Source organism: Aspergillus fijiensis, assembly GCF_003184825.1.
Source record: "Aspergillus fijiensis CBS 313.89 unplaced genomic scaffold BO72scaffold_5, whole genome shotgun sequence".
NCBI lineage: Eukaryota > Fungi > Ascomycota > Eurotiomycetes > Eurotiales > Aspergillaceae > Aspergillus > Aspergillus fijiensis.
Genome location: NW_024468981.1, coordinates 757,857 through 775,345, shown reverse-complemented (window position 1 = coordinate 775,345; position 17,489 = coordinate 757,857). Strand labels below are relative to the sequence as shown.

Genomic DNA, 17,489 nt, shown 5'->3' with positions numbered 1-17,489 from the left:
GATTTGGCCAGAGAGCGCTGCTCACCCCTCGGGTAGTTTGAGCTTCTTCACCTCGGCACGAACCCGCGGATGCTCTGGCGATATGGGTATTAGGCAGTGGAGGGGCGTATGTATTGTGTACGGAGAAAGTTTCGGTGAAACTGGCATTACTCCAGAGATTTCCAAGCCGTTGCTAGACTTATATACCAAGTCTACCTTTCTCCGGGTGCACAATTGATGCTGAAGTATACATGGTATGGATGACCCCAAGGCAGTCGGTGGAACACAGCCTTAAATCAAGGCACGCTGGCCTACTATTGATTTGGATCAACTTACGCCAGCGAATGACATAGCCAGCCATCCTATGAGTCTCTTGCATTAACTTGCAGCTTCTGCGACCGGGGTAAGGGCGTGGGTGAGTGATAGGATATTGAGATGATTGCCCACTCGGGAATGGTTTCCAACAAACTGGAATAATCCCTGATTGAGGCGTGCTTGGCCACAGTGGTTTACACAACAAGGCAGTAATGCTAACGAGGCAACACTGATCCAGGCAAGGTTAATTCCTGACTTCTTCGCAAAGCCAAATCGCAAGAGACACCCTTATCGAAGTCGAAAAGCCTTAAATCACCGATACTCCGGGCAGGCCTCACCATGACGTCACTCCATCTAGAATAATGTCCTAGACGTGAGAACGGAATACTTCGCAATGGAACGGAAAAGCCCAACCGATGGTAGTCTGATCATCGGGCTTCCTAATGATTATGATCTTCAGCTCCTGGCTCATCCTAAGGCACCGATGTGACCTCCCCAAATATAGCAATTGACCCCACAATTAATTGAAGCTAGTAAAGTGATGTGTCCAATGTTGAAAGAAGGGGTCAAGCAGGGATTCACTGTGATAATGAGTGACACAGACCAGACAATTAGATTGCCTGCATCAATCGTCGCCATTGTCCCAGTGATGGCCGTTCATTTGCCCACTGGGATACTCACACAGCATCCAGGAACAGGCTTGACCGTCCTCTTCGTACCCCCAACCCCGCACGATGCGGCACGACCTCGGATCGACCCATCCAGTGGGGTGATAGCCTTGATCAGAGGTCTGTTAGCAGTTGAAAGCATTTCCTATTGGGGACAAGCCCATTGGCGAGTTCCCCATTTTGGGCAACGAGGCCACTCGCTTGGACAGTGAATCCGTGGTCGCCAGGGAGTCCAGATCAACTCCCCCAAATCCTTGGCGGCGCCTATCGGGAGCTCGTCGCTTCTACTGTGCTGTGCACTGTGCACTACACGCCACTACGTACGGTACATCCATTTATATGAAGTGATAGTCATGGCTCGAGTTGGTTGATCATCATTTTGACAATTGCAACCGACACCCCCATCAATCTTCACCATGTCCTTCTCTCCCTCCAAGTACAGCGACGAGGTCCAGAAAGTGTCCAAAGACACCCCACTTGAAGAGATCGTGTATCTGCTCAAGCGGGACGGCGGGGTTTTCATCAAGAACCTCATACCCGAGGGTGACGTCGACCAAGCCCATGAGGAGGTCAAGTCGCGACTGGACGAGGATGTCGAATGGAACGGTTCATTCTTTCCAGGCAAGCCCTTGGCAATTGCGATAAACAAAAAGGGAACGATACTGACACCACCACCAGCACAAACCCAACGGGCTCCATCCCTCATCGCCAGAAGCCCGACTTACACCAAGACCCAGCTCATGAATCCACTCTTCCGCGCCGTCTGCGACCACTTCCTCACCTCCCGCCGATGGTACTGGTGGGGCGACGAGAAGAAACTCTCCGTGTCCAAGCCCTACGTGCATTCCTGCGTGGCGATGCGCATCGGGCCCGGCGGCACGGCCCAGCCCCTGCACCGGGACGACTACATCAGCCATCGCTGGCACCAGGAGATCGGGCAATGGGACGATGTCCGCGACGCCGAGCGCGAGGCCTCCGTCGGCTTGTTCGTGGCCGGCTGCCGCGTCACCAAGGAGAACGGGGGCACGGCATTCATCCCGAGGAGCCATCTATGGTAAGCATTCTCGAATCCTGCCCGCGCCCGGGCCTAAACATTGACAGCCCTAACTCATCAGGGGTTCTGACCGGACGACTCCCCCCAAAGTGGAGCAGTGTATCTACGCCGACATGGAGAAAGGCGATGGGTTCGTCATGCTGGCGTCCGCGTACCACGGCGGAGGCGCAAATGTCACCCAAGACGAAAAACGCTTGATGTTCGCCACCTTCATCATTCGGGGTTACCTGCGCCAGGAGGAGAATCAGTTCCTGGCCGTGCCGGCCGATGTCGCCCGCAGCTATGACCGGGAGGTCCAGGAGTACATGGGGTATACGATGAGTGAGCCGGCGTGCGGCTGGGTCGAGCAGCTGGATCCGATCTACCACCTGCGCCCGGAGTTGAAGGAAGATGAGCGACCGACGGATTTCTAGTTAGGGTCTCTAGGACTTGTGGAGGGTGTATATACACGATAATAACAGTGGTTAGGTCACTATGCAAAGAGTCTGCTCAGGTCAGTTTGTGGTTACTAAGCCCTCCTAGCAAGGGAACTTAGTTTCTCGATAAGGTGGTGATCATACCAAACCAAGCCTAAAGTCAGTCTTATGCGCACCCAGCTTCCCTTCCCGCGGTCGCATCATAATCTTCCAGGATCAACAATTTGATCTATCGCTATCGATGCGGCTTGCAGCAACAAAAGTACGTATGCAGCTGGACCTAAAGGGAAATGCGCTGTCCTGTCACGTCGGGTTCGCCTCCGTGACAGCGCTTAGATATCAAACTAGGGGAATTTCGGGAATGGTTGATGGGAGCGGTGGAGGGGCGGCGCATACTTCCCAACTGGGCAATGCCTCCCACTGCAGTGCTGTAGCCCCAATTCTGGGGATGGCTTCATTCGATGGCGGAGCAGCAGGAACAGCTTGTATCGAAGTGAGGCATGATATAAGTATCAGGGAAGAACAAGTGAGGATCTCTCAGCATTCACGCAAGGAGAATGCCTTCCCGCGACAACCGTACGCAACTACCCAGCCTCTCGCCAATTTGGCTGGGGAAACTGCCATTGTGACTGGCTCTTCCGGGCATTATGACTCTCGTGTTTCTTACTGAGAAGACCTTACCGATAGTGTGATGCCGAAGGTCCATTGGAGCCGGAGTTGCGTCGGAGCTAGGACGTCGCGGTGCGGCCGTGATCATCACTGATAGCTTGGAGCGTTCTGCCGATGCAGCTCATCGTGTGGGAGAGTAGTTAACTGACTCGTTTGTGGGCCACCAAGTTAAGTCAGTCGCGAGGAATAACTGCAGAGAGTGTAGTTACTATAAGTACCGGTCCGATCGCCACGGAGCAGATCCACAACAGTGCGCCGGAATCTAGGAAGGCTATGAAACACATGATTCAAGCGACGCCAGCAGATGCAAGGATGGGGAAGGATGGGAAAGGTGAACTTCAACCGGAAAGGGCATATACCTGTCTGTTTTCACCAGATGCAACTGGCTGATCACATTGTCAGCCTTATATATTCGGAAGAGAACTAGAGCTGATGGATCACAGGAAGTGCCTTGGGCGGCATGGGGGGCTTGCTATTGTTTAAACAAGACAGGGCAAGTCATATCCGCAACGGGCACCGCGGAGGCTCATGCATACATTAGCAGGGTTCCCCATTCACAGGAATTTCCATGGAACCACACCATGGAGCATACTGAATGACGAGTACTGATGATTAACATATAACTTCAAACACTTATATTGAGTGAATCGCGGCAAGCCCCGATGCAGTGGCCGGGGCTGTCTGTGTCGTGTCTCTTCTGTTCATATGTACTCTCGATTGCCATGTTCTATAGACACACCAAAGCACATTCTATTTGATCCGGATGTTTGCGCGAAAAGGTCAGTATCAAGTCTATTGCAAGCTCACCCGCTGAATGCCATCCCATGGAACCAATCCAGCATGCGGGACCTGTCGCAAGAAGTGCCGCAAATGCGACCGGGCACGCCCCTGTTGTCGGAGGTGTTAAGTCAAAGGTCTCCCGTGCGAAGGCTACCCTCCAAGATACATCATTCTCGAGGTGCCGTCTTTACAACGACATCAACGTGCTGAGAACCTCGGCCCTGGTCAACACACCATTTCGGATGCCTCAACTCCTGGCAGCTGGCCCTTGACAAGCACGGTCGAACCCAGTGATACTAAATTGTACTCAGAGCTGGTTTCAGCGTCCCGCCATGATGATAGCCTGGCCATATCGCAGCCCTCATCGATGGAGCCAAGTTCACCAAAGGGCTCGTCACGCAGGAGGCAACGAAGTCGGCGTCCACACCTACCCACCTATCTCTCAGAAGATTTTCGGAGGATTCATGAAACTCTCATTTCAACGCGCAATCAAAGTTTGCTTCTTTACTGTATGGAAGGCGAATCTTTGGTCACTTTCAGTCGCTAATATGAAGTGTGATCAGTCGAGACGAGGGTCTGCAGCGCCCTGGCAACCGAGACCGGCCAAACCACGAATCCATACCGAGCGTACATTCTTCCTCTGGCACACACAGATCTTGGGACGCTCCATGCAGTCTTAGCGCTCGCATCATGCCACCAACACTCCTCAAGGGCTCACAGGCCAACAAACAAAAGAGATGTTACGGCGATGTTCGAGCACCAACTGGCTGGGATGCAGTCACTAGGCTCCCTGCTGATCAGAGAGGAATTGTACGGGCTCAACGCGGAAGAGGTCGATATCCTTCTCGCCACAGTACTCCTCCTTGTTCTCTACGACGTGAGTCAACATTTACCCTCTGTGGCTCGAAAGTATGCTTATGGGATTAGATCTGTGAGTCGGGAATTTGCTCACATGGGGTGCATCTAACCGGCACCGCCTACATCTGCCGCAAAATCTGCCAACAGCCGATAGCAACGGTTTCCCCACGCACGGCCTTTCTGATAACCATCCTAGCCTGGTAGGTTCCACCCAGGTGTCTTGTGGTTCATGGGCAAATACTGAAGCAATCTCAACGGAAGGCTGGATCTACTCCGAGGGTTCAGCGGGGCCGAGGAATTGGCCGAGGAATTGGCCTACGATGACGGCACACACCAGCACGTCCGAGATTTCGATCACATCAGCCTTTCCGAAACGTTCGGATGCCCCGGCGAGCTCTTCTACCGCATCAGCGGGGTCATCAACTCTGGTCAACAATACTTGGCCGGAACGCTATCTGTGTCCGAGTTTGAGCACATCCTGGAGGCCGCGGCACAATTCTTTCGAACTTGGGACGCCGATAGCGAGAAGAGAGCTGCCCTAGGTTCTGAACAAAAGGCCCTGGCTGAAGCGTACCGCCACACGTGTATCATCCGCGTCCTACGCTTCCCCGACACTTGGCGGATTCCATGCGAGGACCCAATGATCGCAGCGTCAGTTGTGGGGATCCTCGACGCAGCCGCCAGCATCCCCACAGCATCGCCCTGTTTCAAGCGGCCCCTGTTCCCGCTCTTTATCGCGGGCGCTGAAACGTCCGTGCCGCACCAGCAGCGGTTTCGTAGAGTTGTGCATTGGTGAGATCAAGCGGACGACGGGGTTTCAGTATGTCGCTATGACAGAGATCCTGGGCAAGGTGTGGGAGGAGAGGTCGCGACAGGTGGACCGGTCTCGAAATGTGCCTTGGATGGAGTATGTAAGTGCTGTTCTTGTCTCTGCGTGTTGTGCTTCTCGGGTGATTTGTCGTAGACTCTAATCGGGGTATTAGACGTGCTCGGTGGATCTGGTCCGGCAGCATGATTATCTCTTCTTCTAGTCGATGCTTGTCGGCATTGGTGCCAATTGCGGGAGTTGCCTTCGGCTTGTACTTAACAGACTGCGCATCAAGTCAATCTACACTTGGATTGCGTCTCTGGGGCGATCTCTCCTTACAGACCAATGTTAGTGGAGCCTAGGCTGTCTGTTCTGTATGTGGCAACCAATCGTGATTGACTAAAAACTGATCACCTGGGCTGAATTGTACCCCACGAAAACTGCTGGCAAGTGCCAAGGATTCCTGTCGCGATACTCGTACGCATGTCCGGTTTGGGCAAGCGATACGAAGTCAACAATATCACCACTGCATGCACGAAACCGTGGACGTGAGTGCCGCTTTCTATTTTCTGCGGATGTCTGCCTATCTTATTAGACAATATTCGAAGACAAAATTATCGATGGCGGCGTAGTCTGAGTTACATATGATGGTCCACGTATATAAAGCGTGCCATTCTCGAACAAGCATTCTAATTTCCTCACCACTCATCTACACCCAAGTTACTACTTATCACCCTCAAAACAGCACACCCACAAGCCATGATCAACCTTGCCCTCGACAACCACCCGCGCTTCAAGCTACGCCTGCACATCATAATCGGCTCTCTGATCACCCTAACCTTCATCCTGATCATCGCCCGGGTCGCCGATAAAGGCACCCCGCCGACGCGGACTAATACCTGGGGCATCGCAGTAGTGAGGGCTCCCCTCCACCCGCACCCATGCCAAATCCCACCCATACCACTGCTAATACTGTTCTACGTAGTGCATAAAAGCCGCCCTCTTCCTAGCCTACCAAACCCTCACCACCTACCACGAGCGCTTTAAACGATGGGCCAGCCCCCGCGCCAACATGATCCTGGACATCATCGACACGATCTTCTGGTTTGCCTTGTTCATTATCAGCATCATGGGCGCGAGTGGGGGGCATAGTACGAGCAGTAAGGCGCTGGGGGGGATTGTGGCCGTGCTGGCGCTGGGATTGTGGTGAGTCTTTCCGAATTCTTCTCCTGGTGGTGGGCGGGGTGACTGATCAGGACGGTACAGTGGGGTGGTTGGATTGTTGGCCTTTGTGTGTGTGCAGGATTGGAGGTATTTCAAGGTGCACGGGGTTGTGCCGGGGGTGGTGAAGTCGCCTTGTTGAGGGGGGTTTGGAACTACGACGAGAATGTAGGGTATGAGATGCGGAAATGCTTGGAGATGATGGAAAAAGAAATATTCGAATGCAGGGAAGTGTGGCAGCCCGGATTCGAACGCGGGTCGACTCGCTTACTCACGTGATTGTGTGGTACTCAACACGTACAGTGATGTGTAAGTTACAGTATTGCCATGGCACTCTGATATCGCATGGCGTGTAAAAGTATCAGTAAGTATCGATACGCACACTCTCTGCCCTCCACACGTTGATCCACAGTGATCGGAGAGATCAACACGGATTGAAATGAGGTCTGGGTCATTGAAGTCATCGTCAGACCGTCGATCTGCAAACAGACCATGCGAAGTGACCGATCCGCCACCTGCAGCCCGATCGGTGGGCTACGAAGCCATCTGGAACGTATGGCCCATCCACTCCCCAACTCTATCCACATACTGGTGAAGCCTAGATGAGGTCATCTAGTCCATTTAGTGTTTGCGAGGCAGTGCTTCAACAACAGCAACTCGAGAAATTCATCCTATTTAAGGGGAAACCTAGCCCAGCATTTCTTTCGATGCTCTCAGTGAGAAACGTTTTTGCCCACTTCAACACCCCAGTCATAGCTTAAACGTTTACTCGATATTAGAGCCAGCAACAGCACACCACCGCCAGAATGAAAGAATTGGTTAGTCCCGACTGCCGCCATTCGAAACTTGTTCTTTCTACTTACCTTACCATTGCAAGTAGACTTTCGACGTTCGCTATGATAATGAGTTGGCCCATGAATACTATGGGGATGGGTCCAAGCTGGCGGGCAGGTAAGGCCAAGCCAGCCATTAAGCACTAATGAGATAGTGTTCATTAGTGGGTGAGCTGCTGATCTGAGCGGTCGTCCCTTAGGCTTCGAGATATCTACAAAGCCAAGCACCTGCAAATCCCGGATGAGTTCGATTCTACATTGACCTCCCCGCCCATCCACTTCATGTCGTAAGTCTGACCAGATTGGCGGAGTGGCTGTGAGGTAAAACTGACGGTGCTTAGAGTCTCTGCGCCGGACGATGTGGATATGGATGATCTCCGGCAGGTCAATGTGCCTCCGGGTCTGAATATTGAGATCTTGGACCTCGAGGAGTGAAGAGGGCGGGGGCATTGCACAGATCACGGTACGCCCATCGAATAGGCGGCCAATTGTTTTTAATTGTGATGGAGCAAGCCACATGTAGTTTGATGAATGAAATTTATGTGATTTTATGATTTGTGATTTGTAATTCCTAGGTATATTTAACTATATGCACCGAACCATTTACGGTCGACAGGGGAGTTAGCGTATGTTAGCGTGTTTTATCACTTTTTATCTCCCTACTAATAACTAAACATTATTATTAAACTACACTCGCATCTAACTAACTAGCCTTATGTCCAAGCTCCCTCTCTCCTTTTTTCTTTCCAACTCCACCCAACCGCTTGTTCTGTCTTCTCCCCGGGGTAAGACCCGCTGAAACCACCCACTGTGAGATACTATCATGTCTTCCACCCCATCGTCGTCGTCATCATCACTACCATCCTCAACTCTCTATGACACAAACCATAAAAGACGCAAGATTCGAAAAGGGACCTTTTCCTGCTGGGAATGTAAGCATCGAAAGAGACGATGCATCTTCGAGCCCGCCAGCAACCCCAGCTGTGTGTATTGCGACAGCCGAGGGCTGCAATGCATTAGCCAAGCCTTTGCCGATCCATCCAGCAGCAGCAACAACAACAACAACTATGAGCAGGTTGAGGACCGTATCCAGCACATCGAATCGCTCGTGGACTATCTACTTCGCCAGCGAAAGAATGCCCCTCCAACCAAATCACAGCGACAGGCTGCAGCGAGGATCTCAGGGGACAAGCCCCCCCTGTTGAGCCAGCCCGGGCTCGATGCAGAAGCCGCCTCCTTTGCTGTCATCAACCCAGTTGGCAATCGGCACACACCCACTCGGTCGCTGGGGAGCTTTCTCCTCTCATATATTCCTCCTCCCTCCACTGCGTTCATGATTCTAACCAAGGGCAAATTCTTCTATTTTCCATTCACGCTTGTGCAGTCGCCCCGGGTAAGCCGCCCACCGGCGACAATCGAAGCAGCGAAGCCCGATGCGGCCCTGGAACTGCCATCGTCGACCACACCACCGGTCGACCTGGCCCGTAAGCTGGTGCAGCTGGCTCTAGGGCTGCAGCAACTCAGCCTGACGTCCTCCCGCGAGGTCCAGCTCCAACTGAGGGAATCACCGGGAGCCGCTGCCCAGCGCTATCTCACGGTCGCTAGTCGCCATGTCACGTCCGACAACGAGCTCGTCTGCTCGCTGGAGGGGCTGGACACTCTCATGCTCGAGGCTCGCTATCACATCAACGCAGGAACCATGCGGTCGGCGTGGCTCATCTTCCGTCGGGCCCTCAGCGTGGCACAGATGCTGGGCTACCCCCAGCGGCTCCAGCAAGCGAACCAGAAAACGCAGGCTCTCTTCTTCCGACTGGTGTATTGCGATCGGTTCTTGTCGCTCATCCTCGGTCTGCCTCTTTCGCTGTCGGACAACAGTTTTGCAGACGAGCATTTCATGGCGAAGCTCTCGCCGTTCGACAGACTGGAGCGCATGCACGTTGTTCTGGCGGGCCGAATCGCTGATCGGAACATGCGCATGCTGCCTCGCTTTGCCTCGATCGGGCAACGGGAAGAAGCTGGATTCGATGATTACAAAGAGACCGACGACATCGACTACGAATTGAGGAAAGCGATCCGATATTTGCCGATCGCGTGGTGGGATCCGCCGGTGCTGGAGAACCAGGTGACCGAGGAGGAGAAAATGGGTGCCATTGCTCAGATCATCACCCAGATGCACCACCATTACCTTCTCATCCTGCTCTATCAGCCATACTTTGTTCAACATCTGGGACGCTCCCGCGAGGCTGACAGCGTGATATCCGTCCTGTCGGCCGGGGACCATGGGTACAAAAAGCTCGCCATCCTCTCCGCCAGCCGGGAAGTGCTGACGCGATGCCTGGCCTTCCGAGATGAGCACCCGATGATGTCCTATCATGGGCTGGACAACAAGGCCTTCGTTGCGGCCACGGCTCTCTTGATCATCCATATCGACGGACATAATCTGGGCCGTGCGAATGCACTGGAGCACCAACGGCCCTTGGATCTGAGAACTGTCGACAACGTCATCGATATCCTGGAGCAGCTCTGTACACGGAACCACCTGACAAGCCCGACGATCGGCATCGTGCGCAAACTGCGAGTGATCGAGGAGGAGGCGGCGGACGGTGCAGAGTTTTACGTCTTGCGAGCCAGCGAGGTCCCTGAGGCTGCGGAGTGCAGCCTGAAATTAGAGATCCCTTACTTTGGATCTTTCTGCATCCTGCGCCGGGCGGCCAGATCTGCTGCTGAGGTTCCGATGATGGCTGTGGCTGATCCTACTTCCATGTTCTTTGTCAACAACATGGGCTTTATTGGTGGAATGAACGACAATGCTCTTTTCTCTACTGCCAGTCAGACACAGGATCACCAGACCTACTCGGAGATGGATTTCTTCAACGCTTGGATCGGGACGCGGGACAGCACTTTCGTGCTACCGGAATCTTACACTGGACAGCAATCTGCATCACACCTGAATTAATTCTTATAAGCCAATACAGACTGATTGATCTCGTATGTACTCTGGTTTCTCTTTGCAGACGAGAAGGGCTCCAACGGCGGAGTATTCGCAAAGTCATATCCTGTCAGCGCCTGAAACCGAATCCCAGCAACCTCCTTAGCCAACAGCCGAAGTGAGCTGTCCTCATCCCCCGACACAGGTATTGAGACGCTTCCCAGGTTCTCGTCCAAGCGCTCGGGTCTCGTGGTTCCGGGAATCGCGAAAATGTCGTCGCCCTGCGCGAAGATCCAGGCCAGCGCCAGTTGCGCGGTAGTGACCCCCTTCTGTTTGGCAATGTCGGCGATTCTGTCCACCACCGTCAGGTTCTTGACGATGTTCTTCTCATGCAGCCACGGCAAGACTCCCCGCGAATCGCCGGGCCGACTGACATCCTGGCGGGAACGCAGACTGCCGCCCAACAGCCCATTTCCGAGCGGGCTGTACGCCACGATCCCCACCCCCAACTCCCGTGCGGTCTCCAGGAGTCGAATCGCGGGCGACTCGATGGCCAGGCAGAACAGACTGTATTCCACCTGCACACAGGTGACGGGGTGCACGGCATGCGCCCGGCGCAGCGACTCGGCACTGCACTCGCTCAGCCCGATAAACCTGATCTTCCCCTCCTGCTTCAACTGCACCAGGGCTTCCATTGTCTTCTCGATGGGGGTGATCTTATCCAAGCGATGGACATAGTACAGGTCCACGTAGGGCAGGTCCAGGCGTTTCAGCGATCGTTCCAGCGACTGGCGGCAGTACTCGGGCGTCGAGTCCATCTTGTATCCGTGCGGCGACTCGGAGGAGGGGCGAATCCCGAATTTGGTGGCCAGGAAGACATTCTGGCGCTTGTCCGGGTTCGCCGCGAACCATTTCCCGAGGATCTCTTCGGACGCACCGTACTTATCCGCTGAAATGGCCGTCAGCAATTTCATTCCATTCCTGTCCCTTTCACCCTCCTCGAGCTCTGTGCTACGGCATGCATCGCATCTGGAACCACATACCGGTATCCCAGAACGTCTCGCCCTTGGCGTATGCCTCGTCCAGCAATCTCAGCATCTTGTCCTCATCCAGCGGCATACCGTATACGCCACTGGCGCCCATCAGCCCCAAGCCGATGCGCGGAAGCAGAGGCCCGTGTCTACCCAGCGGACGGGTTGGCAATTTGTCCGGAGTCGCCATTGTCGATGTTCAATGGGGGAGGCTTGGTTGGCGGTGAATCGATTCGGGAACACGGGCTTAACCTTCTTCAAGGGGCCTAACCGCACGGTTCGATATAAGACATAGAGACAGCCGGCGATTGCGGTGGATATTGAGTCCCAGCTCCCTGTCACTGATTTTATCTCCGCCGCTTAACTCCACCACTGTCTCCGGAGTTGAAATCTGGCCAATGCCGAGACGACCACCGCATTGGCAACCACCTCAGCCACCACGATCAGATATGATCACGATCTGTCGTTATTCGATGCCAGCACGATCAGCGACCGACTTCACGACAAGCGGGAGACTTACATGGTCAGCCACGCTCATCTTGAGTCACGTGAAATCAGCCATACACGCCAAGATGGACTACTATCTGAGGGTAGGGTAACGTAGCAACCCAGATGACAGAGTCGCTCAATGACAAAGAGTCTGTGTCGCTCATATGAGCGAGAACCAACACGAGGTACAACCAAGTCCGTCCTCCTGCGGGAGTGGTGAGGTCATCCCGGCGCACAGAGTTTCGGTACAACCACCACACTCTTATAAAGACAGACGGTCGCGAGCAGTGTCAACTTAACACAACACACAACCACTTTGACCTGTGTAATAGCAAAGATGGTCCATCTTTCATCAATTGCCAAGGAACCTCAAACCCACCGTCATCGGCGGGAGAAGCGTGAAGCGGAGGCATCCGAGGCGTCAGCCAATGTCTACGGGACACACTACGCGGTGGAGGAGCTGCCCGAGCATGCGATGTCGGAGCAGGAGATGCCGGCCAGCGTCGCATACCGGATGATCAAGGATGAGCTGAGTCTCGATGGCAATCCGCTGCTCAAGTAACATGCCCTTCTCTGCACTTCGCTTGGAAGCGATGATAACCTTATCGCAGTCTGGCGAGCTTCGTCACCACCTACATGGTCGGTCGCCCCCTCCCCACCGTCCGGACGCACCGTGGGCCGCTGCATGTTGCTAAAGCACACACAGGAAGACGAAGTGCAAACCCTGATGTCGGACGCGATGAGCAAAAACTTCATCGACTACGAGCAGTACCCGCAATCGGCGCACATCCAGAACCGGTGTGTGAACATGATCGCGGGGCTGTTCCACGCCCCGACGACGGGACAGGCGGGGTCGGAGCAGGACGCGATCGGGACGTCGACGGTCGGGTCGTCGGAGGCGATCATGCTGGCGATGCTGGCGATGAAGAAGCGCTGGCAGAACCGGCGCAAGGCGGCGGGCCAGGACTGGTCGCGGCCGAACATCATCATGAACAGCGCGGTGCAGGTCTGCTGGGAGAAGGCGGCGCGGTACTTCGAGGTAGAGGAGAAGTACGTCTACTGCACCGAGACCCGGTACGTCATCGACCCGGCCACCGCGGTCGACCTGGTCGACGAGAACACCGTCGGCATCTGCGCCATCCTGGGCACCACTTACACGGGCCAGTACGAGGACGTCAAGGCGATCAATGATCTGCTGGTCGCCAAAAATATCGACTGCCCGATCCATGTGGATGCCGCCAGTGGCGGGTTCGTCGTGCCGTTTGTGAAACCGGAGCTGGAATGGGACTTTCGATTGGAGAAGGTCGTCTCGATCAATGTCTCAGGCCATAAATATGGATTGGTAGGTTTGGCTGCTTACCTCGAACACACCGGATAGAGCTCAAACTTGACCAATCATGATGCTATTTAGCAAGGGACTTGACTTGAGTCAGTGGATTTAGTGCTGACACGGACTCTCTCTCTCTCCCCCCACAGGTCTATCCCGGCGTCGGGTGGGTCTTCTGGCGTGCCCCGGAGTATCTGCCCAAAGAGTTGATCTTCAACATCAACTATCTCGGCGCGGATCAAGCCAGCTTCACCTTAAACTTCTCGAAAGGCGCCTCGCATGTCATTGGCCAATATTATCAGCTGATCCGACTGGGCAAGCATGGTTATCGCTCAATCATGACCAACCTGACTCAAATCGCCGACTACCTGGCCTCAGAGCTGGAGAAACTGGGCTTCATCATCATGAGCGAGGGCAACGGTCGCGGTCTTCCCCTAGTTGCGTACCGGTTGCCCGAAGAGGAGGGCCGTCTCTACGACGAGTTCTCCCTGGCGCATGTGCTGCGGCGGCGGGGATGGGTGATCCCCGCCTACACCATGGCCCCCAACTGCAACGAGCTGAAGATGATGCGGATTGTCCTGCGCGAGGACTTCAGCATCCATCGCTGTAACCTGCTGGTGGAGGACATCCGCCAGGCGCTGAAGTCGCTCGAGGAGATGGACGAGACGATGATCAAGCGATACAGCACCTACGTCCAGACGCATGCGACCCGCGGGCCCCAAGGCCACCCGGTCTACAGAGATGAAAAACATTCGCTCCAGGGTAAGACCGGAAAGACGCACGCGGTTTGCTGAGTGAATTCGTTTTTGTTTGGGCTTGGTTTATGCGCCAATTAAGTTTTGCGACCGGTGACAAGTCAGAGGGAAGCTATACATAGGTACATGTACTGTAGTAAGTTAGTGGCTCAGTTCCGCCCACACAACGGACGGACTTCGTATTTGTTCTTGGAAGAAAAACAGAGTGAATGCACACCACCACAATTTGTCAGAGCCAAGTCATCCGTCTACTGCACAGGAAAATTAATTGAAAGTTGCATTGGACTGGTGGCGAAGCAGTAAAAAAAATCATTCCATGCGTAGGATGGATGCAACAGTTGCATGGTAGTGTTCTTTGCCGCTGTCCGAACGGCGAGCGGCGAACTCGTGCTCGCCGACGTCAAAGCTGCACCTCGTCCTGCAACTTTCTGCTTTCTTACGTAGACTCCCTTCGAAGTCGCATGATTCATTATGGGAATATCGGTAAGAGCTGTCTGCCAACGGCCACCGGTTGTGCAGGCGTCGGGAACTCGGAAACTCGGCTGGAGCGATTTTCGCGACTAAGAGGCTCCACCGTTCCCTTTTTTCTGTGGTTTCTTCCCCACGGGAGCCGGTGAGCGTCGCAGCTCTTGGCCAGCGTGTCTGATGTCTACTCAGTACTGACTACCTAGTTATCAACAGCTACAGGCCTACGTCTATACTATGATCTCCCCACATCGGCCACCCACTAGATGTGAATCACGGTGGCGTAGGGCCAACCAATATCCGCTCTGGGCTTGATTCATGATGCTGGAAAGTGTCTTGGGGAAGAAGAATGTGAGACCTTTTTCGTATTCCATTATAGCACTGAAACAATACAACAACACAATTATCCAGTGGGTTTCCACCACATTCAATGGGCTTTCACAACAGTACGTGAGGAGACGCGCCCTTCCCCCCCAAAAAAGGGACCTGTCATACATTGATCGCCGTGGTTAGGGTTTTGTTTCCGCCTTTGGCCTCAATGCCCTCCCCCCCCCAAGAAAGGATGATGGCGCCGGACACCTCACATTCGATGGTCCATCCTCAGCAACAATAATACGCCTCCCCAATGCAGTAGCCTGGAGGTCTATGCTGCAATAATTGGCTCCACTCTCTCGAACCATTTGTCTTGTGCCCTGTCAATCAATCCGGGGTTTAGTCGTTTGTCCCCCATTCGCGCAGCAACAACTCGGAGGGGTGGTGGGTGTTCGCAGCTGCGTGTTTTCTGTCTGTCTGTTTAGACATCCACCTGATGGAGGAGTGGACATCCACTGGTGGTCCTTGTCCTCCAATGATTCATTCGCAAGCGAGGGGAGCTTTCACTGATAAAAATCTTCTCTCTTTTTTTTTTAGTTTGGTGAAGGTATGCTTGAGGATCATTGCCGACAGACCGCTTCCAATAGCTCACGCAACTGGGGGCAACACCGGATCCTCTTCCCTTTTCTCCCGGATTCGCCTTGTCTCTGACAGGTGGTGCTCAGGCCGTGCAACTCAAGTGTGGAAACAGAAAACTCAATTAGGCTGTCTACTGTAAATACTATATTTGTTTGTGGCCCATTGAGGAAATACCTTTACGGGCTAGTCCCCCTGAATATCAGGATGGATTGTACAGAGTCGAACGCGAGCTGGCCGGGCTCCGGTGGCCCATATCAACTCAGACATCCCCATCCCATTCTGCTTTTCTTCTGCTGGGTTGTTCTCGGGTCTTTGGGATACTGTACGGACTGTTACGTTGAGGTCTTGTGTTCGTATCTCGCACGGGTACAGTACTATGGCATTGATCATTGCCCTGGTGGTAGCATTAGCCTGCCATGTGCAGGCTAAGGCTGTCTTTGCTCACTTCATGGTTTGGCTCTCTCTTTCTCTCTCTCTTCTCCTTTCTCTACATTCCCCTCGGCTTGAATAAAGACACCTTGCTAACAGGCATCCGATGCACAGGTGGCCAACAGTCAGAACTTCACGATCGATAACTGGAAGGAAGACATCACGCTGGCGCAGGCGGCCAAGATCGACGCCTTCGCGCTGAACATGGGGTACGGCAGCCCGTACGCGGGCCAGATCCTGAACGACGCGTTCACGGCGGCGGCGGACCTGGACTTCAAGCTGTTCTTCTCGCTGGACTACAGCGGGGACGGCCACTGGCCGCAGGACCAGGTCATCACGTGGCTGAGCAACTACACCAAGCTGCCGGCGTACTACAAGCACAACGAGGAAACGCCGCTGGTGTCGACCTTCGAGGGCTACGAGGCGCAGGGCGACTGGGTCAACATCAAGAAGAAGGTGGACTGCTTCTTCGTGCCGGACTGGTCCAGCGTGCTGCCGGAGAAGCTGGCGGCGGCGACGGTGGCGGACGGGCTGATGAGCTGGAACGCCTGGCCCGACGGCACGGCGGCGATGAACACCTCGATGGACGAGCGCTACCTGTCCGTGCTGAAGTCCTCCAACGGCACCGACCGCCCCTACATCATGCCCGTCTCCCCCTGGTTCTACACCAACATGGTCCGCTACAACAAGAACTGGGTCTGGCAGGGCGACGACCTGTGGTACACCCGCTGGAAGCAGGTCGCCGAGCTCGAGCCCGAGTACGTCGAGATCCTGACCTGGAACGACTTCGGCGAGTCGCACTACATCGGTCCCATCCATGAGCACGACCTCGGCACCTTCGTCTCCGGCGGCGCCCCCTTCGACTACGCCGTCGGCATGCCGCACGACGGCTGGCGCGCCTTCCTGCCCTATGTCATCGACGAGTACAAGAACGGCGGCGACGGCACTTCGGCCATCGAGTCCGAGGGGCTCGTTGCCTGGTACCGCCTCTCGCCGTCGTGGGCCTGCTCCACCGGCAAGACGACGGGCAACACCGCCTCGCAGGGCCAGACCGTCCTGCCGCCGGGCGAGGTGCTCACGGACGCGATCTTCTTCTCGGCGCTGCTCGAGTCCGCCGCCGAGGTGTCCGTCAGCATCGACGGCCAGTCGGAGTCGGTCGACTGGTCCGACACCCCCGGCGGCGACAGGGGGATGTACTTCGGCTCGGTGCCCATGGACAACCGCACCGGCGAGGTCATCGTCACCCTCACGCGCGACGGCAAGGAACTCACCCGCGTCGCCGGCCAGCCCATCCGCACCACCTGCGCCAACAACAACATGACCAACTGGAACGCCTGGGTGGGCAGCAACCTGACCAGCCTGGCCGCCGGCAATGGCTCGAGCAACGGCACCTCCAAGGAATCCGGCGCCGCCGCCGCCTGGTCGTCGACGAGGGCGGAGTTGCGGGGGTTGCTGATTCCCGTGCTGATCGTCTGGTTGGGGTTGGGGTTCGTGCTATAACAAGGAAAAAGT

General features: G+C 54.8%; 6 protein-coding genes across 6 annotated transcripts; 5 read left to right on the top strand and 1 right to left on the bottom strand.

The window, feature by feature from the left end:
* Nucleotides 1-1,378: 1,378 nt before the first annotated feature.
* Nucleotides 1,379-2,429, top strand: BO72DRAFT_465467 (phytanoyl-CoA dioxygenase family protein; the record flags this gene model as incomplete). Its single annotated transcript, XM_040946714.1, has 3 exons — nucleotides 1,379-1,583; nucleotides 1,641-2,016; nucleotides 2,078-2,429. 3 exons carry the CDS (start codon nucleotides 1,379-1,381, stop codon nucleotides 2,427-2,429), a joined length of 933 nt encoding a protein of 310 aa, XP_040805614.1.
* Nucleotides 2,430-3,864: 1,435 nt separating this feature from the next.
* BO72DRAFT_516678 (fungal specific transcription factor domain-containing protein) lies at nucleotides 3,865-5,535 on the top strand (the record flags this gene model as incomplete). The annotated part of the gene is made up of 6 exons (XM_040949601.1): nucleotides 3,865-3,880; nucleotides 4,016-4,184; nucleotides 4,341-4,390; nucleotides 4,445-4,758; nucleotides 4,809-4,939; nucleotides 5,001-5,535. 6 exons carry the CDS (start codon nucleotides 3,865-3,867, stop codon nucleotides 5,533-5,535), a joined length of 1,215 nt encoding a protein of 404 aa, XP_040805613.1.
* Nucleotides 5,536-6,306: 771 nt separating this feature from the next.
* Nucleotides 6,307-6,910, top strand: BO72DRAFT_524495 (uncharacterized protein; the record flags this gene model as incomplete). Its single annotated transcript, XM_040949878.1, has 3 exons — nucleotides 6,307-6,462; nucleotides 6,533-6,753; nucleotides 6,814-6,910. The coding sequence occupies 3 exons, from the start codon at nucleotides 6,307-6,309 to the stop codon at nucleotides 6,908-6,910; spliced, it is 474 nt and encodes a 157-aa protein (XP_040805612.1).
* A 556-nt stretch (nucleotides 6,911-7,466) lies between these two features.
* BO72DRAFT_396242 (uncharacterized protein) lies at nucleotides 7,467-10,503 on the top strand (the record flags this gene model as incomplete). The annotated part of the gene is made up of 6 exons (XM_040942024.1): nucleotides 7,467-7,586; nucleotides 7,649-7,719; nucleotides 7,802-7,888; nucleotides 8,031-8,123; nucleotides 8,326-8,372; nucleotides 8,417-10,503. Coding segments are annotated over exons 1-6 (2,397 nt in total), but the record flags the coding sequence as incomplete, so codon positions are not given.
* Nucleotides 10,504-10,543: 40 nt separating this feature from the next.
* On the bottom strand, nucleotides 10,544-11,653 carry BO72DRAFT_444566 (aldo-keto reductase). Its single transcript, XM_040943851.1, has one exon. The coding sequence runs from the start codon at nucleotides 11,502-11,504 to the stop codon at nucleotides 10,554-10,556; it is 951 nt and encodes a 316-aa protein (XP_040805610.1). The 5' UTR covers nucleotides 11,505-11,653; the 3' UTR covers nucleotides 10,544-10,553.
* Nucleotides 11,654-12,387: 734 nt separating this feature from the next.
* BO72DRAFT_492427 (glutamate decarboxylase) lies at nucleotides 12,388-17,477 on the top strand (the record flags this gene model as incomplete). The annotated part of the gene is made up of 5 exons (XM_040948292.1): nucleotides 12,388-12,608; nucleotides 12,662-12,689; nucleotides 12,757-13,392; nucleotides 13,527-14,162; nucleotides 16,092-17,477. 5 exons carry the CDS (start codon nucleotides 12,388-12,390, stop codon nucleotides 17,475-17,477), a joined length of 2,907 nt encoding a protein of 968 aa, XP_040805609.1.
* Between the last annotated feature and the right edge of the window lie 12 nt (nucleotides 17,478-17,489).